The 27116-nt window shown below is 33.4% G+C and overlaps 1 protein-coding gene and 1 pseudogene across 1 annotated transcript in view; one reads left to right on the forward strand and one right to left on the reverse strand.

Annotated features, from left to right (window-relative positions):
* Window positions 1-26197, forward strand: part of LOC126770201 (somatostatin receptor type 2) — a 130483-nt gene extending 104286 nt beyond the window's left edge. The window contains exons 4-5 of the mRNA XM_050489461.1: window positions 24088-24141; window positions 24367-26197. Coding sequence (XP_050345418.1) covers window positions 24426-25679 — 1254 coding nt within the window. The 5' untranslated portion in view covers window positions 24088-24141; window positions 24367-24425 and the 3' untranslated portion in view covers window positions 25680-26197. The remainder of the gene's footprint in view (window positions 1-24087; window positions 24142-24366) is intronic.
* On the reverse strand, window positions 2399-3166 carry LOC126770376 (uncharacterized; annotated as a pseudogene).
* Window positions 26198-27116: the final 919 nt, after the last annotated feature.

Here is a 27116-nt window from a genome sequence, read left to right on the forward strand (position 1 = left end):
AATGAGAAGGAAGCAAAGGATTGGAAACTTTGGGAATAGGAATCACGAGAGCTTTACGCCATACAGAAGGAAAGGCACCATGTAATAAAGAATAGTTAAATATATGGCATAAAGTAGGCAATATACTGTTAAGGGTAAGAAGTATAAGTTTTCGACTAATTCCGTCCCAACCGATTGCATCAGATTTGATGCATAGGATGTGTTTTTTTAATTCTCCCATGATAACAGGACTGAATTGGAAAGGAGGATAGCTAGGGATTGGCAAGGAATGGAGATAGTTGAGTGTGATGGATTTGTTCTGATTGTTTAGAGAGGAAGAGGAAATAAAGTGTTTATTAAGATCATCGAGATTGAAATTGGCAGGAAACGTTTCTCGCTGACGCCCTATCCCCAATGATCTCAAAAACTGCCATATCCTAGATGTTCCGCTTTTTTCGATAGCATTAGTAATAAACTTACGCTGAGCATCACGACAAAGCATACTGCAACGATTTCGCAGCTGCTTATATTTTAAAAGGTTATCGTTCGTCGCATTTCTTTTGTATCTAGCTTTCGCAGCATTACGCTTTGCCATGAGTGCTTTAATGTCCTGAGTTAGCCAAGGAGCCGGTAGGTGCTTAAGCTTGATAGGTCTTAAAAGGGCATGTACATCCAATAGATCATTTAATAGGGAATTAAATATACTCATTTTATCGTCTATTGAGTTGGCAATATATATTGCGGTCCAGTCGATATTGTTTAGATCAGCCATAAAATTGGGAGTATTCAAATTCTGGTAATTTCGCCGCATGACTATGGAGGGCTTAGCCCGCGGAGGTCGTATCCTATAGGATAAATAAATTAAGTCATGGTAAGAAAAGGCTTCAGCGGGAAGCTGACCATGCGCATCAACATGACTAGGCGAGGAAACAACCCTGTAAGTCCAACAGCGATGGCAAACAATTCGGAAAAAAATGAGTTGCGTTCGTATGAAGTACATTAAGGTTACAGCTATTAATTATATTTTTAAAACGTTTGGCGCGTTGATCATCTTTAATTAAACAAGTATTAAAATCTCCCATAATGATCGTGTGATCAACAGACGCACTAAATTGTTCCAACAAATTTTCAAAATTATCAAAAAAATTAATAGTAAGGGATGGACTATAAAAAACACCCAGTAGTAGTTTGAGATGGCCGAATAAGACTTCAATAAAAATATGTTCAGATGACTCACAGTATTGTGTAGGAGATTTATTTAAAATAGTAAAGGGGATATGACTACGGAGATATATTGCCACTCCAGCACCACCTTTACCGGTACGATCATTCCGGATCAGATGAAAGCCAGGCAAACAGTAAGAAGTTGAAGGTAAGCAGGGTTTCAGAAAAGATTCGGATACTAGGACGGCATGAATATTTTTACTATCGAAGGAAGACAGGAAATCGGGGTAATGAGAAGGTACACTCTGTGCATTTATATGCACTACATTAAAATTTCTAGTGAAACCGGAGAAAGTTGAATCTAAAAGAGAGTTTAGAGGAAGAGAAGCACTATGAAAACTATCATCACTAGAGAGCACTGCGTCACTAAGATACTCACTATTGTCATTCGAGTCGCTTAAACTGAGTGTTTGAAATCATGCTGGTTATATTAACAACCAACTATTATATGTATGTATAAATTCTAAAAATAATAATAATTAAAATATATATATATATATATATATATATATATATATATAAATAGATAAAATAATAAAAATATATATGAATAAAAAAATATATATATATATATAAGTTCTAACCAAGGCATATCTCTAACCCGCCAGCAATATGTGAGATAGCATTTTAAAATTAATATTGAAAATACCAATCATATCATATATCATAATAAACAATAGGAGTGGATACAATTTTAAAGATTTAAGTGACACGGTAAAGAAAACAATAAAAAAAAATAATAATAACTAAAAAAGCATACATCAGCATTATGAATAATTACACAACAAGTATCCACAAACTATAGAACTATTATAACAAGCTATTAAACTATCCCAAAAAAAAAACAAGAAACATTTAAATAATAAAAACGATATTAAAAAAAAAAGTACTAATTAAAGTAATACAAAAATAAGTGTAAGATATTTAATTACTACAGTTATTTGTACTAAAAAAAAAAAAAACTACGGCCAAAATGCAAGAGTCCAAAGCCAATCAACTACAATTAGCATGTAAACTTGTCAAACGTCTAATTGTTGACATTGTACCGACATGTCCATTAATTATAAATAATGAAAGTAAAAATAGAACAATATAGTATCTAACATAAATACAAAATACAAATCGAAGCTAAACACTAATGTTCAAAAGTATACGATATTAATTTAATGCTATAGTACGTCTAACAAAACAAAGCTTACTTTTTGACAGTTCTCTTGCTTCGAATAGCCTGTGTGGAACTGGTAGATTTAGCAATTGAGTCGACAGAACTGGTACTGGGAATAGCAGCAGGAATAGTAGCCAAAGGAATATCATTCTGTGTGCATTTGATTGAATTAAGTTCAGCTGTTGTGACAATACGATGGCGCTTACCGTCTGACCCAGTAACAAAAACGGCACCATCCTTCGTCCAGCATTTAGATATTCCAAACTTCCGTCTCGCAGCCATAAACAGTTCATGTCTCTCCTTAGTAAGGAATTCCGAAAGAGTCACACCCGTATTTTTGAGAGATGTTTTCGAGTAGCAGATTTTATTACGAAGCGACGCGTCATGAAATTTGACAAGAATAGCTCGAGGCTTATCTCGCGTGGATTGACCCAATCGCTGGCATCGGCTGAGCTTATCCATGGTAAGCTCGGGAAACTTGAGATTATCTGATAAAACCCTCGACACCACAGTTGGTACATTCTCCTTTACTTCTTCAGGAATTCCATGCAAGAGGAGCATCTTCCTTCTACTTCGCATCTCCATTTGGTTGTATTGCTTTTATAGGAGTTCAACTTGCTTCTGAAGGCTCTCCAACGCAGTTAAAACAAAGACTCTAAATGTATTAAACTGAGCCGCTATGTTGGTGGTTGGACTTGATGCTGGGATAGAACTCTGAAGAGTCTTTTGAAATTCAGCCATCCGTGAGTTGAAGTGTTCAGTCAGGTCTTGAATTGAGTGCTTGATTGACTCCATAGTGCAAATGTAAATGTATTATATATTCTTTCAATGTTTCTGTTTATGGGGGATTTAATCCGTGTTATGGAGATTTAGCTGGCAGGTAGGGAACACAATTAGCACATTTGTATTAGTATTGATCTTCCAATTTATTTAATTGAAATTAACAAGAGCTCTTATAAAACCGTGTTGTCTTTTATTTGACACCTACCCGAAAACTTCTAACCTATTTCAACCACTTCGCCCGACGATGGGCGAAGTGGTTGTAATAGGTTAGGAGGATAACATCAAGAGTTCTATTAATAGCCCGATGTAAGTATATTTATTAACTGTAAAATATATTAACTGAATACCGTGCTATTTTAATATAACTTCATCAATTTTCGTGACGAAACTTTGGAAGCAAAAGTTCAGAAAAAATATTTCTTTAGTATTATTTATTCTTTACTATTTATTTATTCAGTATATTGGTGGTAGGGCTTAGTGCACGGCCATCTGGGTAGACATCATGGTAAGGATGTGTAAGCCAGTGTAACCACAGGCACAAGGGACATAACATCTTCGTGCCCAAGATTGGCGGTGATGTACGGAATAGTTAACATTTCCTACATCGCCAATGTGTATAGGCATTTAACATCGGGTAACCCATTTGCCAGTCCGCCTACCTATAACATAAAAAACATTATGCGAGATAAATACTCCACTCCACGTTCACATATATATACAATAATATCAGAAATAATTAGTATAGTTCCATTTTCATACTACAATTAATATTTTTAACAATATAATGTCGACGGATAAAGCCCACTTACTATCAAACGGCCCATCGACAGCCCCGCTTACTATCTTTAGAAATCAACCGAAAAAGACTATCAACGGTAGAAAGGATGAGTTCCGAAAGAAAAAAAGATCTTCAAGATTACCAAATAAGGATCCTTTGTTAAAATCTCCGTAGTAAAACTTTTCATAGTCTCACATGACGTATGAGGTTTTCCGATGTAACCATTTGTAAGCAGTCATTGTTAACAGACAAAGCACCGGCCAGGCCGACCCCTGTTAAATCTACCAGAACAGTATAAAAGAAATGTAAGACGATAAACAACAGGACAATCGTAAGTCTGTATCTGGAAATTACACGAACTCTTAATTCCAAAACGTACTCGTGTTTGTGAATTTGAGAGTTGGAAGGTGAGTTTTGATTTTAAGGCCTTTATATATAAATATATAAAAATATATATTAACATTCTATAAAAATATATGTCAATAATATGGAAACATGTTAGTAAAGGATAAGTTTTTAAGAAATTATTTAGACATAAGACCTCGTGATCAGACTTCGGAAACAAACAGAGGCCAATTTAACAGGATATGGTACATATAAATCACAAACATTGGTGCCACTCTTTTATCACTCGCTTTCATTATCCGACAGAGTAGTCATTCGACGTGGTCGAAAAGAGGTCAGGTGCAGAATTATAGAGGTGTATAACACAGCCAACTTCATAAACCTGGTTTATTTCTGAAAAAATTTTGAAGTAAAACTCAGTTATTGTTTAATGGGCAAAATCGGGGATACGAAACCGTTATTTTCAGGTTACAATGACGCAGTGATTTCCTTTTGTCCACATCTTGGCGTGCAGTAAGCATTTGATCTGATGACAACGTGTACTGTAATAAGTTGTTTTTACAATAATCTAAATAAATAAACTAGTTTTACAAATCGAAATCAAGTAAAAATACTTACTAATATTAGTAAGTTTGTTTATTTGCTTGTTTGTTACACTTTCTCATCTTAACCACTCAACCGAACATCAAAAAAATTTGTGTACATGTCAGGGGTACAAAAGTTACGAAGTTGAAATAGGGCAACTAAGTAAGCTGGCCCCACCCCTCACACGCGGGCGAAGTTATGGGTGTAAACTAGTTGTATTACAACTAACTACACAGTCAAAGTTTAAAAGTATAAGAAATCACTTTTCACAATATTCTCGCATCGTAAAATTTGATCGGGACATTTTTCATTTTATCAGCATTTGTCTCAGAAATTCAAGTTGCAACGAATTCTTTCAATCGAAACGCGCGATCGGCTCCATCATTCAATAAGCACACGAGTTCGTCACAGCCAATATTCCTATTACGAGAAAAATTTTATTGAAAACGTAACCGATATGGTACGAACATTTTGTGATATTCAATTTTAAAATACGTTTATATAAGGCTGGGAATTTCGGAGCAAGTAAACCGAAAATCTGTATCGTTGTAAAGTCAACTTTAATAGGATTCATTTTAAGTTTATAGTAAATTAGCGAGGGTAAGCGTGGATCAGTGCTCGGTATCAAGTGATTTGCAACAAGTTAAATAATCACAGTCTGGCTCTAAGCGCACGCTTGGGGTCGCCAACCGCCTATGTCGCCCTCTAGCCGCTGTTTTGGCAAACTAATAAAAAAGGTTTATAGCCTATTTAGTAGGAATGAACACAAAGATTGTTTTAATATTTCTGTCTACATATTATATGTATTTTTTAGATACAGTTTATTTTTATATACGTTATCTTTCAGTTATTTCTTCAGTTTATTTAGGTTTCATTCTAACTAGATTAAACATATACAAAGGATTACATTTATTTTTGTGTTTTAAATATACATTACACATAGATAGTCCCAGGTTGAACAAATAAAAGTCACTAAATTTTTCGAAAAATTCTCATAAGAGTCCCGGAAACTGGAAGTTGACAGTTCTTACACTCCCGCGCACCCGAAAAAAATGTAAGCCTGTTGTTTTTATACCTGAAAGCATGTCATCATCATTAAAAGTAGGCTAATTTACGTATATCATTCTTTAATAATAACGAAAAAATAAACTTTTTTCGAGCTCTTACAAGCCATTTAAATCAACCCATTTAAAACAGTCATATTATTATAAGATAAATTTAAATGTAAGGTCTCGAGAGATTATCACGGCTATTGTTAACCTGAAAATATTTGTAGTCAGTGACCTGACGTACTATATTCTTTCCCCCTAGTATTGAGGCTTACCTGTGCATAGAGACGAACATATATACACACTTTACTGGTGGTAGAGCTTTGTGCAAACTCGTCTGGGTAGGTATACCACCCACTCATCATATATTCTATCGCAAAACAGCAGTACTTGGTATTGTTGTGTTCCGGCTTGAAGGGTGAGTGAGCCAGTATAATTACAGGCACAAGGGACATAACATCTTAGTTCCCAAGGTTGGTGGCGCATTGGTGATGTAAGCGATGGTTAACATTTCTTACAATGCCAATGTCTATGGGCGTTAGTGACCACTTACCATCAGGTGGCCCATATGCTCGCCCGCCTTCCTATTCTATAAAAAAAATACATACATACGTTAAAACGAAATGATGACGATATTTCGTCCACAGTATTATTGAGAAATATTTACTTTGGATATTAATTATTGATTGTAATTTATTTTATAATATAGTATATTATGTTGTATTAATATATTTATGGTCATTGTAACTACGTAAAATAGGAATAATAACCGAGTCGGTATCATAGTCATTATTTATCAGTTGTAGGGCTTAATTTAGGCATGTATGAGTGGGCACCTCCCCTGGCATGTCCTTACGTTAAACAGCAATATTTTGTATCATTTTATTCCGGTTAGCGAGACAGTGTTATCACAGACACAAGGGACATCTATGATCCCGTAGTTGCGGTATACTGGCGTATCAGTTAAACATTTATTATAAATACCAATGTTTTTGGTTAAATGTGACAATATAGTATCGGGTGCCAATCTGCATACCAACACTAAATAAAAAAAGAATATTATTTGTACTAATAATTACCAACAATGAAACGGTATAGCAACCAGGTCATATAAACACGTGTATTGTTATATTTAAGACAGGTGCAAACGTTGTTGCCTTGGAAATACGTTTTGTGGCATTACAAACATATGAAAAATATTACACTTCATCACGCTTTTACTATCCATTGTATTCATAGAATTAAACAAACGTATTACTCCTAGTGTGAAGCTACCTTATAATACATTTATTTATAATTTACAAACAGCTATTTAACCACCGAAAAGCGGCAGACTTGGCTGTCATACATATTTATAAGATTATTTAACTACTTTATAAGAATTCCAGGAACAATTTCAAATAGTTGGGTTTAATAAAAAACAACTTAAAGCTGCGGCTGTAGAAAAAAAATATTATTAACTTTAGTTTAGATAACACGCGACAAAAGATTCTAAAAACACTTAGAAAAAATAAATTCATCTTATTACTGGCCAGTTTCAAAAGAATTGCAAACATAGATATCACTAGATATTTTAATCATGTCTTTCTGATCAATTTCGTTGACGGTGGCCATTCTCAACACAACCAATTTAAATGCACAGGAGATATGGCACAACACAACATTACACACAAAAATCTCTATTCCCTCACTCTCATAATCTGATTCGACATTATGATAAGACTAGAGAGATCAGATTTAAGACTAACTGCTTTCACAGAGGACACAGGAGTGTTAATGCTTTCAGTTTTTTAATAATACATATCCTCATATATGTATATCCTCAATATCTGCATACTTATAATATGCCAAATATTTCAGTAGCAACAACTAACATTAAATTTTCAATCCGAAGATTACATTAAAATTTTAACTTGATGTCTGTCACGTTCATTATTGTTCTCGCCACATTTATATTCATAACGTAGGCTTGTCATGACATGATTACGTACGTCAGCGTCATGCGGTCCACGTCAAGCGACAATTAACAAGCCAGTTGACGAATGACTACATCAGTGCTTGATGTAACTATGTGACGTAGAACGTAGTTTAAGATTTCAAATATATAAAGGCACATAAAAGGTTTTGTAGGTGTAAAAATATATAATTCATTATAATTGAATAAGAAATAATAAAATATTTCTAAACAGAAATAACTAATTGAAATAAACTAATATTAATTATTAATAGAATAATATATTGCGATATATATTCATGTATATTGCAATGCCCGAAATTCAATTTACAAGTTTATATAACCCAACACTGATTTTAATTGTACCTTCTGGCTTGAACATTTAACTTTGATAACTGACGATGTTAAATAACAGATCAATAATGAGATGAAATAGTTTAACTTAATTTATGAAATATTACATGAAATTATTTAATATTACAAATACTACTACACTATCATCCCGTATCGTTATCGTACAACGGAAAAAATGAGACTCTCGGCTTCCAAACTATTTCATAAAGAAGGGGGAAAAAGTGTTAAGTTCCGTGAATACTTATGTTTAATTCACACACTTTGACATATTTTAACAAAGTAATACAAAGACTTAACTCGACCTTTCTTAGCGTAACCATCATTGTCGCGGAGCCTACTAATTAATAATGCAAATGTATCGGAACTATGAAAAATAAAAGAATAAGAATAATAAGACACAAAAAGTCACGGCCATGAAATTCTGCAGGACTTTATCTAAATAGTAACAGCACATGTAAAACAATAGAAGATAAAGTTAATGTTGAATATAATTTAAGAAAATACATTCAAAGTCCACGATAATATTTTAATAAAGTAAACAGTCTGCAAATGTCGCACTGCTGGGACATACTTTTGGGGTGAAGATTCGGTGCTTATTTCACCACACTGCTTCAATGCGGGTTGGTCACATCTCTGTATCTGGACACATCTCTCAAAATGTTGTCCACCACGCGCAGATTTTCTAGTGATTATTTCCAGTACCTATTTATTTATTTATTTATTTATTTATTTATTTATTTATTTATGGTCCACAAAACAGATTATAACTAAAGACACATTTAATATATAAGTAAACATTATAAGCAAGCTAAGTTATAACCCAACAACTATGTGAACACAGATTGTAGACGAAATATTTCACTTATAAAAATCGAATAACATCAGCACTTGAGAATACATTGTACACTTTACAAAAAATGTTTACAATAAATGAAAAGAAAAAATTATGCAGAAAAATATGAACAAGTTATGACAATGAAAAATAAAATGAAATTATGAAATGTTGAAATGAGGAACTAAATAATGAATAAGAAAATAGATTTAATCACTATTATTAGTTGTTAATTGAAAATATTGAAACCAATTGTTTTCTAAATAGATTTAGGTTATTGTTGAAAATGTCAATACCATCATTCGTGTCTTTTTCGAGAAAAATTTTGTTATATGCGCGACACATACGACCGATAGGATTATGATATGATATGTTGTTATTGTATGCGTCCAGGGTAAATATTCTAGGGTGTCGGTATTTAAAGTTAGTGTTTATGTTGATGGATCTTAAAAGCAAGGGTGAATCAATAACACCGTGTATTATTTTATGCAAATATACTAAGTTATTGCAGTCACGACGCATTTCTAGTGTTTGCAATTTAAAATGACTAAGCCTGTCATTGTAGCATTCGAGTTTACGTCCGTACTGATAGCGAAAACTGAGCAATCGTAAAAACCTTTTCTGTACGGCTTCTATCTTTTCACAGTGAGTGGCATAGTTAGGTGACCATATAACCGAGTTATATTCTAAAATACTGCGAACTATGGAACAGTAAAGATGTACAGTAGTTTTAGGCCTTTTAAAACTTTTAGTGCACCTGCTTATGAATCCACACAATCTGTTACACTATGCAGGAAATGAATTATAAACACAAGCTTATGAAAATTTAATGGTGCTTAACTGGGTTGAACCCGCTATCTTCGTTAAGATAGCCGTATTGTAGCATAACTTTTTTATTAAAGAGAATGAACGTTTGCTACACATCAAAAGAATATTTTTCGCCGGGATTTCATATCGACCTTTTAAGGGTTTTGTTTGTAAATTCTCGAGGCTACGTAAAATGATTATATTAACATATTTAGAAACAAATTAAGCTTGTACATTTTACCAACTTTTGATAACTGAACTAACCACTATGAAAAGTTGTGTAGTATAGTTCTTAGTATAAGTATAAACATTTGCTACGCATCAATAAATATTTGACGATCGTTGATTTGAATGCAAAATTGTATACTATAGCTAGCTAATTTTTCTGGCTTAGTACGGATAGATAAGAGGAAAAATGTATTTTGGAACGTCGGGGAAGGAGTAGCTGTCGAGCGTCAAGGTAGCATGCGCAAGTAATCCCGTGACGCTCCTCGTTAAGACGAAAGGATACCGTTAATTTTTTAGTGAGTATTTCGATGTTCGGCGCCTTAGACACCGGCAAGGGGTAAGTGTTTTCACCACTGTTTCCGTGATGGAAACGCGTAATGCGTTTTCCAGCGTTAAAAAAAAGTATCTGTGACAAATTTTAAGCCGATCGGACGGATACTTTAGATCGTGGTGAGTTGCATTTCACTTATATTATTATTATAAGCCAGCATATTTTTTAAGGAATTAGCTTGACGTTTTGACTATTCTTATACAGAAATAAAAATGTTCAATTTACTCTTTTAACTAATGTAAGCCTTATAACATTGGTCATAAAAGGAGTAACTACTGAACTACGATAAAATTTACGTTCCAAAATGGTAGTGTAGTGTAGTATATAAGCAGCTGACACATGGTATTGAGGAGCAGTAATAAATTTATCTTCAAACCTTAAACATCTACTTTATTTACCTAGTCCCGTCCTTACATGGCGACCCTGCCATTTAAGGTTCGGTTTCGGGTTCTAACGAAGTGCAGTATAACAATATAATGTCGCTCTGTGTAATATTGGACATTCGTGTATTTAATTGTTCGAACGTTAGTAGCGTCATAATACAAAATGGGCAAAGAACAAAGTAAAGAACAAATTGTGATTGCACAAAATGCCGCAGGAGGCGTGAATTCGGCCGACGTGGAACTATACACTAAAATCAGAAAGTGACAAATATAATTTTGGGTATTTTTCTTTTACTTTTAATTTTGGGGGCAAAGTTTGCCATATATAAATTATATAAACGCTGCCACATAAACTGGATGCGTCAGGAGATGGCCAGGAGCGCTTTCAGACGTTCGAGGCGTGGACCAGAGACTGGAGAAATAAATCAGGAACGTGTCGTTTAGCCTGGAGACGCATCAATAGATGTTTATAAAAAAAATAGGAGTGTAAAAGTGTGAAAAATATATAAAAGGAGAAGTGAAATAGTGTCATCAGCAAAGGTGTTATGGTATTATAGACAATAGATATATTCATATTTTATCATTATTTTTAAGTGTATATTTTTAAGCCGTTTCTTAAGATTTAAATGGATCATATATTAGATATAAAACATCAAATTGAAAATATAAAAATAAATTTAATTAAACTAAGTAAAGGGAAAAGAACTAAAAAATTGTTAGAACAGAAATATTTAGAGGCAAAAAGTTTATATGACGAATATATAAAATATCGTGACGAGTTAAACTTTAATGCATCTAAAGGGTATATAAAAAAGGAAGAGATAAATTACTTATTAGTTGCTTGCGAAGAAATTGAATCGCTTTATCAAAAAATTCAAACAACTTGTTTAGTTAGTGACCAAGATTTTAGCACCATGACTGACTTTGACATGAAAACTGCTACTTCTCTTCTACCTATTATGACAGGAGATGAAGAAGTTACTAAAAAATTAATAGATTGTATCGAATTCTATAGCCAAACCATTAGGAAAGAACATGAACAGTTACTTATTTCTTTTGTCCTTAAAACGCGTTTAACTAAAAATGCCAAATTACGTTTATTATCTAACTATGAATCTTCCACAGAACTTATTGCCGACATGAAAAATAATCTGTTGACTAAGCAGTCAGCCACGGCACTACAAATAGAAATGTTAAAATCTAGACAAGGTTCGCAGAGTATTGAGGAATTTGGTAAGAAACTTGAGGATTTATTTGTTGAATTGACTATTTCCCAAGCTAACGGTGACGATAACGCGTTTAAAATATTGATACCACCGAGGAAACAATAGAGGATCCACAAGTAATTCTCGAGGACGCGGACATAATTTTGAACGTGCAGTATCGCGAGGTAGAAATAATAACGGAAGAAAACAGCATGGGTATCTTATGAATCAATCCCAAAACGATATACAGGTTCCTACTTCGGAAAATAACCAAAACTTAGAGTTTTTTCGATCCTAACTTTATTCTAGCATGCAATACATATAATAATTTCGTAGAGTTTACAATATTAGGTACCAAATATAGAATGCTAGTTGACACGGGCGCCTCGATGTCAGTGATTAAATACGATGTAATAAGAGATAGGAATATTCCAATACATCCAAAACGCGTAGCCGTAAATGGTATTGGTGGCACCTCGTACACCGAGGGCTATGTTTACATACCGTTTACCTTATGTGGAATAGAATTCAAACATAAGTTTTATGTCTTAAAGAATTTGCCTTGTATTCAAGATGGTTTAATCGGACAAGAATTTTTAACTAATTATAATTGTGTATTAAATTACGAAAATAATACATTTACTTTAAATAGCTTCGACAAACCAATTACGCTCTCCTTAGGTTTAGGAAAATTAGGTAAAAATACATTTATAAAGGTACCTCCGAGGTGTGAAAAGTTTTTTCAAGTTGATTCTTATTTGAATGAATCGTGTGTTATATTTTCCAGAGAATTGTGTGAAGGTGTATTTATCGCTGGAAGTATCTGTCAACCGAAAGAGGGAAAAATATTTATTCAAATTTTAAATACTCGCGAAACAGAAATTAATCTTAGTTATTTTAGGCCTGAAATTGATTTGTTATCGAATTATAATATTTGTTCGTTTAACAAAGAAAATTTGGACGGAAAAAGAGTTCGGAAATTATTATCATTAATTAAATTGAATCATTTGAACAAAGAAGAAAGCATTAGTATACAAAGTATTTGTGCGAAATATGCTGACGTATTTTTCTTGCCAGGAGACAAGTTAGGTACGTGTAATATTTACGAACAAAATATACAACTAAAAGCTAATACGAATCCGGTCTATACTAAACAATATAGATTACCGTTTTCTCAACGTGATGAAATAGAAAAACAAGTTCAAAAAATGTTGGCCAATGATATTATCGAACCCGCTAACAGCGAATGGTCTAGCCCAGTACTATTAGTACCTAAAAAATCAGAAGATAATAATAAAAGCTGGCGTTTAGTGATAGATTTTCGGAAATTGAATGATTGTATAATGCATGACAAATTTCCCCTTCCGAATATAAGTGATATATTAGACTCACTTTCAGGAGCTATTTATTTTTCTCAATTAGATTTAACACAAGCTTATTATCAAACGAAGCTAAATGCTGACAGTAGGAAATATACCGCATTCACAACACCGTCTGGCCAGTATCAAATGACCCGTATGCCTATGGGTTTGAAAACCAGTCCTGGTTCATTTTCACGCTTAATGACAGTAGCAATGTCGGGACTTAATTACGATAAATGTTTTGTATATTTGGATAATTTAATTTGTTTCGGAAGAAATTTAGATAGTCATAATAAAAATTTGTTAGATATTTTAACAAGGCTTAGAAAAGTTAATTTAAAATTAAATCCTGATAAGTGCGATTTTCTTCGAAAAGAAATTTTATACCTCGGACACGTGGTATCAGCGGACGGCATTAAACCAGATCCAGAAAAAATTAAGGCGTTAATTAATTATCCGGTTCCTAAAAACGTAGACGAGCTCAAACGATTTGTAGCCTTTGCGAACTATTATCGAAAGTTTATTCCGAATTTCGCCCAAATCTGTATTCCATTAAATGATTTATGTCGTAAAAATGTAATATTTAATTGGGATAAAAACTGTCAAAAATCATTTAGTACTTTAAAAGAAATGTTAATGAGCCCTCCAATATTACAATATCCTATTTTCGATTATAATAACACATTTATACTACAGACAGACGCCTCAGGGTATGCAATAGGTGCGATTTTATGTAATGCTGATCGTAGACCAATAGCTTACGCCAGTCGTAGTTTAAATAAAGCTGAACGTAGGTATCCAACGATTGAGAAAGAGCTTTTAGCGATTGTTTGGTCTGTTAAATATTTTAGACCGTATCTCTATGGACGAAAGTTCATTATAGAAACAGATCATAGACCCTTAATATTTTTATACAATATGACAGATCCTTCCAGTAGATTGTTAAAATTTCGGCTAATACTTGAAGAGTATGATTTTAAGGTTACTTATGTGAAAGGGTGTGATAATGTAGCTGCAGATGCATTGTCACGCATAGAAATTAGTAGTGAAGAATTAAAGGCGATGAATGATCATATTTTGTCAGTACTTACAAGGGCACAAAAGAAGAAGCTTGATGAAAAACCTTGTAATTCTACTTCGGTTTCTAATATTTCTACTGACGATTGGACTGATCACCCAAGAGTTGTAGAGATGTTAAAACTACCGAAGTATTACACGGAGTTGATATTTGTGAATGAAGAAGAATGGAGAAAGTTTAAAAAATGCGTATCATTAGAGCGTGGTGATTATGCATACTCGTCGTCAAATCGTACAATTTTTGTGAAACTGTTTACCCAATCCCAGTGTACACGAGCTGTCTCTGTGAGGGAAATGGAATCATTTTGTATCGATTTAAAAATAAATACGTTATATGTAATAAAAGATGAGAATAATTTTCAAATAATTAAAGAGCTAGCTCAGGTTATTAATAAAATGCGTAAGTGGTCCGGACCCCGTTTATGCGTAATTAAAGGAGTTACAAAAATTATAGACGACGATACGAAAAGAGTTATATTAAACGATTATCATATCCTGCCCACTAGCGGACACGCAGGAATAAGACGTATGTTAAATAACATTCGTAAAAAATATTTTTGGCCAGGATTAGAGCATGATGTTAAGCTTTTTGTAAAAAAATGTAGTAAATGTCAACGTTATAAATATTTAAATACCATAAAAGAACCTATGACCATAACGGACTGTGGAAATTCAGCTTTTGATAAGATTTATTTAGATTTGGTAGGTCCATTGACAAGAGATAATAATTATAATTACATTTTAACGCTCCAATGCGACCTCACCAAATATGTCGAGGCATATCCGATAGCAGGTAAGGATGCGCGCACAGTAGCTACAACTCTAGTAAATAATTTTATACTTAGATATGGCATCCCTCGGCAGATCGTGACCGATAGAGGAACTGAATTTATAAATTCTACAATGGAAGAGGTTTGTAAAATTTTAAATATAAGTCAATTACAGTCTACAGCCTTCCACCATCAGACCTTAGGATCACTTGAAAATAGTCATAAACATTTAACATTTTATTTAAGAATGCAAGTTAACAGTCATAGTCAGGAATGGAGTTCATGGATTCCTTACTGGTGTTTTTCGTATAACACTTCTGTACACTCGAGTACAAAATTTACTCCATACGAATTAGTGTTTGGCAAACAATGTAACTTACCAAGTAATCTTAGGTCGACAATAGATCCAATTTACAATTTTGATGATTATGCAATAGAACTAAAATACCGGTTACAAAAGTCACAAAATGATGCTAAAACAAACCTCATAAATTGTAAAACTTTAAGAAAAATAAAATATGATAGAAGTATAAACCCAGTGGAGTATAAACAAGGAGACTTAGTATTGATTAAAAATGAAAATATTAGCAAACTTGATCCATTATATTTAGGTCCATATACAGTTGTTAAAGATTTATCACCGAATGTTGTAATTTTAGTCAATGGTAAAGAAAAAACTGTTCATAAAAATAGGACAAGACTTTATGTTGAATGATCATTAAACATATTGTTTATTAAGACTTGTGATTATGACTGTACCTATTATGATATTTGATATTAAATTTCAGCACTGCATTATTATACCTTTGTTTACATATTTGTTTTATTTTGTTTAATTATTATTATATTCAATTTTATTTTACTTTTTCATATTGTATTTTGATTAAAAAAAATGTTAATGTATCCAACATTTTTTTTTTGTTTGGTAGGGCATGTAGTGTAGTATATAAGCAGCTGACACATGGTATTGAGGAGCAGTAATAAATTTATCTTCAAACCTTAAACATCTACTTTATTTACCTAGTCCCGTCCTTACAGTAGCTTTATGTTTAATTTAAGGTTGAATGACTAAATTGACGATTTAAAAAAGAGCCAACTACTACTAGACCGTATAAAACGGATTATTTAACTTTGTTTTTACAAGATCTAATAAAAAAACATAATATGACAAGCAATTTTAGTAAAAATAGACAATGTTTGTTATAGTTAATTTGGTATGTTTAATTAACTGATTAATTTTGCGTTTATATTTGTTCTCGTATTTTCTACAAAATGATAATATGAATACGAATTAACGTATGAACTAACAAATATTCACAGACAAAATAATCTCGAATTTAAAAATTCATACAATGTCATATTATCTTTCGTATTTTTTCTCAAGTTCCATATATTTTTACGTTCAACTATTTATGTTGCATGAAATATTCGATCTCGTCGAATCGGCATATTTTAATACGCAAGGCAAATCCCCTAGAGAAAATAATAAGACGTATTAGGTCACGTACGAATTAGGCATGTTCGCGTCGATTTCATATCGACCTTTAGAGGTTTTGCTTGGTATTTCAATATTATTATATTAGAATTTTAATAAATAAACTTCTTATAATTGTAAATTATTTCAACTTTCGATAATTACTGTTTAAGTCTCATAAAAACTAAGCAATCCGTATTATTATTCATTCCGTAAATTTTTGAGTATCGAGTAATAAAGTACACCTAAGTAAACAGTTACGTAACTATATATTTATAACAATATTATTTATGAATATATTTTATACATGTTGTATCGTCATTATATATATACACGAGGAGTGAAAATAATTCTATAACAGTAGTTGTTCTAGTTTTGGCGCGGTATTCGTTTCTATAATAAGATTCCAGAGTTATTTTTAACTTTTCTATAAATAAATTAATATCTCATTTCAAAAAATTTGATAAATAAGGCATATTACTCAAATAAAAATATTGTTGGTGGTTTTCGTGGTATAAATAAAAACCGATAAATAAAATGCGTTATTCTAGTAAGTGATCTACCGACACCAACTGTCACACAAGTATCTCTTTTCGTAAATAACTAAACAAACATAAATAAGTAAATATATACGGGTCAATATAAAATAATTGTTTCACGCCCACACAAAATCGACACTAAACTCAAAAAAGATGACTCATAAAAAAGTCCCAAATAATACGCCGTTCACTCCTAGGTTACCCCTTCGCTTTTAGGGTATTAGGGCATAAAAAAGTAATATCCCTTTGACAATGGACACGAAAACTGAATTGAATTTCGGCCGAGTCTGCTTGTTTCCTGATTTACCTATCCGTAATAAATCTTTGGTAAGACTGTGTTCGTAAATAGAATATATTGTGAAGATAGGTGGTAGATGGGTAGTGGTAGTAGGTGAGTAGTACACGTGAATAACCTTAAAGGTAGTTGATTAAAATCTAGACTAAGTTCAATTTGTAACGGTCAAACACATTTATTTCTCAAAAAGCACACAATTCAATTATTATGAGAAATACAGGACAACCATAAAACTATGTAGATAAATAAATTACGGAGCAGGTGGGTACTCTTTAAAAATTAATCTAATTTGCTAGAATCAGAATTTAACAATGTTGTGGGTAGAGGAAAAAAATTGTGTGCACTAATATGTCGCTTAGAAGGCAAGTGGTACTTACACTTTGTGAAGTGAAACATTGTAAGAACATTGCATATCCGGTGCGCGGGAAGCAATGTTGTGGAAGTCCTAAATATACTAAACATAAGTATAATAAAACCTCGTTGGCATATCTTTCAAAGTTACAGACAGTTCCTCGGTATAGATTTGATTATTTAAAGGAAATATTTCAAATCAAATCAAGTAAGTAGGCTTTAATAAGCACTTATGAATCGTCATTGTATGTGTTTAACAATAATCGAGGTCATTGTTCAGCAGTGAGACATCAACAGGCTCTCAGGTTTATTAGTTTTTTAATAACTTTTCACAATATTGTGTCTCGCCGTCTATGCAAATTGACATTAATGAAACGTTAACGTGGTAAATTTACATATTAGACTAAGCTAAACGGACGAATACGGCCCGGGTCTGTCCTGTAAACGGCATCACATGAAAATTACAATGTTTGAGGTTGATGATTAATATAGTTATATTTATATTTGATAGATATTAAATATCGATAAAATCATAAAAAGTTATGTTAATCACCAACCTAAAACATTTTAATTTTAACTTCAGTCTGTGTTCTTTGTTAAATATTAGCTTTTATATAGTGGACAGATTCCATATATATAGTATTTGTCTTTAATTTTGACCAATATTATATATAAATTGGTTTGTAACTCATCATCATAACGAAGCTGTCAAAGGGCTTAAGAGTTAGCTTGAGAAACAGTGAATTTTTATTCTAGTAGATCGAATTATGTTTTTTTCTGTAATATATATTTATACATCAATTTCATTTGTTTTAATTAAATAACAGAACATTAATAAATTATTTTATTGTCTTAGATCAATTTGAGCTTATTTGATTTCATAAAATTCTATTTCATTCGTTCGTTCTATTTAAGAGTATTTCTATCAATGATTTCATTCAATGCTCAAAAAACTTTGATTTTTATATTATCTATAATTATATATACTTTTATGATACTTTATGTTTATCGTGAGGAAACAAAACTTTTTTCAAATGGCATTTTTTAGTTATTAGGGCTATGTTTGATTTCTAAGCATCGACGTTTCAAATTAGCATTAGCCGTAACAGCCTGTGAATGTCCCACTGCTGGGCTAAAGGCCTTCTCTCCTCTTTTTGAGAAGGAGGGGGTCCTGGTCTCCTCGGTAAGTCGTAAATACGTGTCAAAACGTAGATACGACATGAGATGATTTCACTTTGACCAAGTCAAATTAGCATTATCACTCATTAATTACTATTGCGTTTGCAAAAGTGAATCCTAAATTTCCGGCATATTATTTATACATACATAATAAGTTGAAAATAACGGATCGTTTTATAGAGAACCAATCATGTATCGTTTGTATTGTTAATGACGATACAACATAATCTGCAATCGAATCAGAAATAAATTAATCATCAAAAAAAACCAGTGCCAGAAAATTTGTTTTTTTTTTGTCTCGTAGCATTGGTTTTGATCTAATGTTGCAAATGGATTGAAAAGTTACTTTTAGTACCTATAACTGTAATCTAGCTCTACTGTAAACTAAACACGGAACAAGTCTTATCTAGTTTTTTTTTAAATTATTTTCATACATTCGCGCCGAGTGTTTCAAATTTTCATATTGTTTTGTTTTAGTGTATAACATTTATATTTCATTCGTTATATTTTTGCATCGTAATGTTTATAATTAAGAATGAATATAGTTTTTCCACTCATGTTCCATCGTAATACTACGAAGCCGAGCGAGTCGCACCCACAATTGACTGGTTTTATTTATAGAAACTACATTTAAGATTTTTATTATTCACAATGAATTTCTTAACCCGTTATAAGCAACCCACCGTGGACTATAAAAGTGTAACTTACAATTGTAAGTAACGTTTATATCAAAATATACAATCTATTTGTACTGCGTTCCTGAAAACAGACCAAAATACCGTTCAGTTTACATGTTTATAGGAATATCTATTTGAATTCTATATAATATTGAGAATACGCAAACTATAGCAATACGCCCACATGTATTTATGACCATTGCCGTAATAACAAATAATATTTCGGTACAAACATAAACAAACTGTTTGTTATTTAACACGAACGCTGTGTTTAACGTTATGGAAGTAATACACACGTACTACTTACTCGTACTAGCAACAGATCCAATTATCATATTATTAAATCAAAAATAATATATCCTTGGACACTATTCACTCACAGCCATCTGATCCCAAGCTAAGCAGAGCTTTTCTATGGACAACTGATATACTACATATACTACTTTTTTTGTAAATACATACTTATATAGATAATTACACCCAGACTCAGGACAAACAGACATGTTCATGCACACAAATGTCTGTCCTGGGTGGGAATCGAACCCACAACCTTCGACGTGAAAGGCGAGTATCTACCAACCACGCCAACCAGCCGGCATTAATAAACAAAATATACTCCATTGACGACTTATACTAGTTTTTAATCGTCATTTAACAAGATTGAACTTAATGTTTAGTTTTCAGTTCATTATGTACATATGTTACGGTTCATGTCGATGTTGAGGATGATACGTCGACGCTAGTTTTTAGCGGCCGACATATGGATGAAGTAAATAACAATGACATGGATACATTTTTAGCCTAGAATACTTGCTATGTTCTTAACCCATTTCAATTTATCATTAAGTAGGAGTTATTCATTATAGTGCTGTGTATAATGAGTATGGAAAATAGTGCATCATATATTTATTTACTGTCAAAAATCTATAACCGAATCGGAAGTAACTGATAAAAAAACCGGCGCAAGAAATTTTCGATTTATTTATTCACTCGTTGCATTTCGGACATACTTCGTTCTTTTTAATTGATTTATTAATTTTTTTACAGGCTATTGTAAAATTTATATCGCTATCATGTAAGTTGTTTTTTTAATTCGCCAAATTAATATGTAAATATATGTAATAATAATAAAGCTATCTGGAAATGTTACATCGAGCATGAGATATTTTGATTACCCCATCTTAGTGCTTTGAAATTCAGTGGTACTAGTTCGGATTGAACTGGCGACTTTTAGTTAAATTGATCTATATTATCCACTGGTAACAATAGCTTAAAGGGTTATTCCAGAGAATTCTAGTAACGTCGCTACTAAGCCTAAGGGTCGATCGATTACGAGACACAATTCGATATATGAGGAGTGTAATTCTAAAATGTACAGTAAGTTTCCGTAATTATAAAAATAGGAAATTAAATTATAAAAAAAGTTACTTAGGACAATCAGGTTTTGCATTCTTAGATAATATTAACACATAATATAATTTTACGAAAAATAAACTAAAATTGAAACAATTTACTTTAAGTGATAAAAATCTTAAATTATATAAAAAGATATGTACGTATTTATAAGAGCCCACAACAATAATAAACAAATTTAAATATATACAACATCTGTCACCATGATCTGTCCCAAATAGGAAAACCCAACGATGATTTACGACGGTATCCTTTGCGCCCGTGACGGGCATGGTAAAGTGTCTCACTGGAATAATTATATACAAAATTTAATTATATATAATATAAAAATATCACCCTAACTATATCACCCTTTCAATAACCAGGCTATGCTTTTAATAATATCCTGGGACATTTTCACACATGGCCATCTGATCCCAAACTAAGCGGAGCTTGTATTATGGAAACCAGACAACTGGTATATTACATATACTACTATTCTTTTGTATACATATATAATACTTACTTATAAAGATAATAACACCCAGACTCAGGACAAACAGACATGGGCATGCATACAAATGTCTGTCCTGGGTGGGAATCGAACTCACCACTTTCGGCGTGAAAGGCAAATATCTACCAACCACGCCAACTGGTCCGTCAATTTTAATTTTATTATTTTCAAGACCTATTTGCTGATAATTGTTCTAAGTAATCTGTGCGTTGAATCTTCCTAACTAGTATAAAATAGTAAGCAAACAATACGTTTCATTCCGCACTCATCTTGTTGCGTCATTACGCTCGCGGACACTAATGTACGGGTGATGTTTATAAATTGTATTTGGCAGCTAATCTTAAATAAATTGTTACAAATATATTGTAAAAAATAAATAAGAAAATGATGTCTAAATTAAATCAACGCAACAATTGTTGCGCCGCCGAGATGGCCCAGTGGTAAGAGTGATGATTGTGGGTTCAAACCCGGGCAAGCGCCACTGAAATTTCATGTGCTTAATTTGTGATTATAATTCATCTCGTGCTTGACGGTGAAGGAAAACCTGCATATGTCTAATTTCACTGAAATTTAGCCACATGTGTATTCCACCAACCCGCATTGGAGCAGCGTGGTGGAATAAGCTCCAAAACCTTCTGCTCAAAAATAATCAGTGGAACATTTACAGGCTGGTACTATAACAATTGTTTAGCCCATTTTAAGAATTAAAACTTTATGGTGATTACACCGTTAAAAAGTTCGACTGACTCTGACAACAAATTTATAATCTGACAACATATTTATCGTTTAGAACGTTTCGAAGACCTCGTAATTTAAAATTTGCCAGACAGTTTAGCGAGGCTATATCAGTAATTCTTTTAAAATAATACTAGGAACTGTCGATGACTTCCTTATTACTCAATTTAAGGTAATGTCAGTCGTGACCGACGGAGTCTAACCAGCTGCGCAGGAGATATCGTAGTATCCCATTGTAAGCGCAACCACAGATGCACTCTCATAATCTGATGTGACCCTAAATTAGACAGTGGACCAACAGCTGTTGGTCCTAAAGTCCTAAGTAATTTACATGTTTTCCAAAGTACTGCTACTTAGAATTTTTTGACGAAAAGAAAAATTACTGTCCCGATCTGGTGCTTAAAATCCTTGGAACCACCGTTATAATCTAGCTAGTAGAGCAACCAGGCCGTCATTTGCATTTAGTATAGTGTTATAAGATAGCAAATTGGTGGAAACTCAAAACAAAATTGTGCCGAGTCTAAATCCGTTACGATAATAACACGAAACATGTGACGTTAATTGAAGACAAAACATTGTTCTATCTTCTGGCGCCCTCCCGTCATCTTTATGTAAACGCGATGACTGAGAATGCTATTAGCGTGTTATATCTGCTCCTTGTCAGCAGCCTTTTAAAGTAACTAACATCTCTATGTGTGAAATTAAAAAATGGTTTCGTAATGTAAAGTCATTCGCTGTGCTTGTTTTATGTATGTATATTCGCGCTAATCTCTAAAGTCACTATGTAAATCTTTACAGTCGACAGATTGAGTCATGAGGAGGGTATATACCAATTATGAATATTTTGTAATAATTAGAACACAATATGAAATACAGAGTTTGCATATACGTGCGCAGTGTAAAGCGATAAAGTTATATGAAAATATTGTATAGTAGACATGTTCCGCTCAAATACTGTCTATTCAGTGATATCCGTGGGAAGCGTGGCGAACATAGTTGAAGGAATTCGCGGCTTTATTATAAAGCCATGGCAAAGATATAGATGTATTAGTTACTAGTCTCCTCACGTGGCTTCGGTCGAGTATGATAGGACAGAAGTGCCGAAATTGTTAGGTACCCTGTGAATATTACCATCAATCATCATGGAATACTATACTGGTGGTAGAACGTTGTGCAAGCTCGTCTGGGTAGGTACCACCCACTCATCAGATATTCTACCGCAAAACAGCAATACTTGATATTGTTGTGTTCCGGTTTGAAGGGTGAGTGAGCCAGTGTAATTACAGGCACAAGGGACATAAAATCTTAGTTCCCAAGGTTGGTGGCGCATTGGCTATAAGCGATGGTTGACATTTCTTACAATGCCAATGTCTAAGGGCGTTTGGTGATCACTTACCATCAGGTGGCCCATATGCTCGTCCACCTTCCTATTCTATAAAAAAAAAAAAAACATGTATACATTATGAGTATACATATTACATGATGATTGACAGTTAAGATGTGAATGCATTAGATGGCGGTTCAGCATATCAACATTTACAGTTCTGATTACATTTTTCCAGTCCGATTCAATTTCACATTGTAACTAGTTACAATATAAAGTTATCTTTATATGTTAGGGAATATATTTAAACTGAGTAACGTTAAACTCAGTGAAAACTGAGACTCTCTTGTTGATGTTGTTTGGTGATATTAAAGTTTTGTTCTGTCCTTTGTTTCAGATACATAACAATAAGATGCCGGGCCTGTTGTAGCTGTAATTGTTTAAGCAATATGTAAGTTTTAATTTCATTGAATATATTAATTTAAATATTCAGTTACCCTCGAATAATAGCAAAAGTTTATAAAATCAAACTAAAATCAATGTTTTTCACGAAATAAAAACAAACTAAGTTTTGGATGTGTAGTCTTTTATTTCCAACTAAAATTATCATGGAAAATATTATGATCGCTTATGCCGGTTTGTGCGAAACTAATGACTACCATCGTTATAATTTCAGGTAAATATCTGCCTGCGTACAAGATTGTTTTCATGCGAAGATAAAAGTTGATTCTAATCATGGAGCTGGAAGACGTGGAAATGTACGGACACGAGAATTACTCGTTCGACCACAATGGAACTTTAAACGGCACGTATGAAAATTGTCCCAACATCAACCTCCCAGTCGTGTATGTCGTGACACAAATCCTCTACGCTATAGTGTGTGTTGTCGGTCTACTTGGGAATACGCTCGTCATATATGTCGTCCTTCGATATTCAAAAATGCAAACTGTGACTAACATGTATATTGTAAACTTGGCAATCGCTGACGAATGTTTTCTCATAGGAATACCATTCCTTATCGTCACGATGTCTCTACGAGCTTGGCCGTTTGGAAGATTTATGTGCAAGGCGTATATGATATCTACCGGGATTAACCAATTTACGAGCAGTATATTTCTTTGCATCATGAGTGCTGATAGATACATAGCAGTGTGTCACCCTATAGCGGCGCCTCGTTTAAGAACACCTTTTGTCTCCCGCATAGTTTCAGCAGCTGCATGGACGGCTTCAGCATTAGTTATGACACCGATTTTCATGTATACTACACTGATACAAACTGAAAATGGACTATCCTGTAATATCGTGTGGCCAGAAAGAGAATTCAATAAAGGACAGGCCTCATTCACTCTGTACTCTTTTGCACTTGGATTTGCTTCACCGTTAACCCTTATCTTTGTTTTCTATTGTCTTGTGATAAGAAAATTAAAAACGGTCGGCCCTAAGAATAAATCGAAAGAAAAAAAGCGCTCCCACAGGAAAGTGACTAAATTAGTACTTACAGTCATAGCTGTATATGTTCTTTGTTGGCTACCGTATTGGGCTTTTCAAGTTGCTTTGATATATTCTCCACCTACAGAGTGTGCCAGTCGCATTACAATTACTGTGTTCCTTGTGGCAGCCTGCTTCAGTTATAGCAACTCAGCAATGAATCCTATACTCTACGCCTTTCTATCGGACAATTTTAAAAAGAGTTTTTTAAAGGCCTGCACGTGTGCAGCAGGAAAGGATGTTAACGCTACGCTGCATGTTGAGAATAGTGTAATACCCCGAAAGAAGGGAGGAAGTGCAGCGCGTGCTCAATCACGTGCTCTAGCGGAAGCTCGTGGACTCACAAGTCAAAGAGAAGGTGCTTGTGGATCTAGATCTGAGGCATCTACAGCAATGACTTCGAGATCAATTGCTGCCAGCGAAGCTCTTCACATGGAAACGAGACCGTCTACCCTGGCGCCACTCATAGCACCCAACGGTGTTTCGCATTCGCGTCTTTGAGTGCGGGCCTCGCGCCGCTGCTGCGAGGCCTCAGCTACTTTGCTAGAGGAGGACACTTTAATTGTTTCTATAGACTAGGATTATAAAGACTGGTATAACTGTGTGATTGTGTCTGACAGCTGCGTGAGACACGAGCCCTGTCTCCTCACTTGTCGGATTTACTTAGTTTAGAATAAGGTTTAATTCATAATGGTTTATATTCTGCGTAATATATGTAATGTGTGGACCTGTGTATACGAGTACAAGTTTCTGGTAGAAATTGTTTATAAGTGATTGTCTTAAATTGTATCTTGTAAAGTGTTCGATCGATGGATAAAACGATGTTATTTGGCCTAGGGTTGTAACGAAGAATTTATTAATATTTAGGTAGTTTATCGCAAGGCGAATAGTTAATTTGTATACTATTCATATTTGTTTATTGTATAAATGTACATATCGTGTAAATATTCACACAATTGTCATAATGTCACAGTTCTAATAAAAATTTTATTCGTGATGAATAAATTTTCTTATTTGAATACCCTGATTTTTATTGTGATTCGTAAAGTTGAGAATAGAACGGTCGAAAATATTAGCTCTCATAAAGAGTATCAATCGAGTGAGGCGACATGTAGTTGGGGGGTGAGAAGGCGAGGGAGCGAGGAAGGGAGAGATGGGGACACGAAGAGGCCAGCCGACGTGGATGGATACGCAAATACGAGTACATCGACATAAGCTGAATAGAGTCGAGCCCGGCGGGGTCACAGCCGACCGCTAAGCTATAGTAATACAATTCCATCAGGATATTGCGGTGAAGGGAGGTTTAGTGTCCTATATTACAAGTATTTTCGTCTATTAGGTTCATAACCCTGTATTTAACCCAGTATCTGAATAATTTGCATACTCTACAATGCCATTGTATATATTTTAGCATTATTTGGCTACACGCTTTACTTTGACAAATGAAGGAAAATATTTTATTCACTTCAAATACTACCATCCCGTGACTCATCTTTTAATAATCTTTGTTTTCTATAACATCGACTATAAAAGTATTTTAGTTCCAGATTTACATCTGTCCTGACCTCGTGATACCTGAAAATCATAATATTTCTCTATGATTGAGGAAATGGAAGACATTATTTACCATTACTGTGACAAAAACTATGTATGATCTCTCTTTTATTACATACGAATAATATTAGTTTTTACAAAAATATTTTTTTTTAAATAAAGTTTATTATTATTACTATCATCAATCTCAAGTCTAAATGACCCAGTCGATAGAGCGCGAGAATAATAACCGAAACATTTATAGGAAGACATAACATTACATAAATTAGGAAAATTGTAACTCTTACGAGCTGTGACAGATTGTTTAAAAACAACAAAACACGTTACAAACAAACGTAAGTATTCGGTTGATTAATTAGTCTTTACTAATACGTGTTCATTAAA

Source organism: Nymphalis io, chromosome 8 (genome assembly GCF_905147045.1).
Source record: "Nymphalis io chromosome 8, ilAglIoxx1.1, whole genome shotgun sequence".
NCBI classification, from domain to species: domain Eukaryota; kingdom Metazoa; phylum Arthropoda; class Insecta; order Lepidoptera; family Nymphalidae; genus Nymphalis; species Nymphalis io.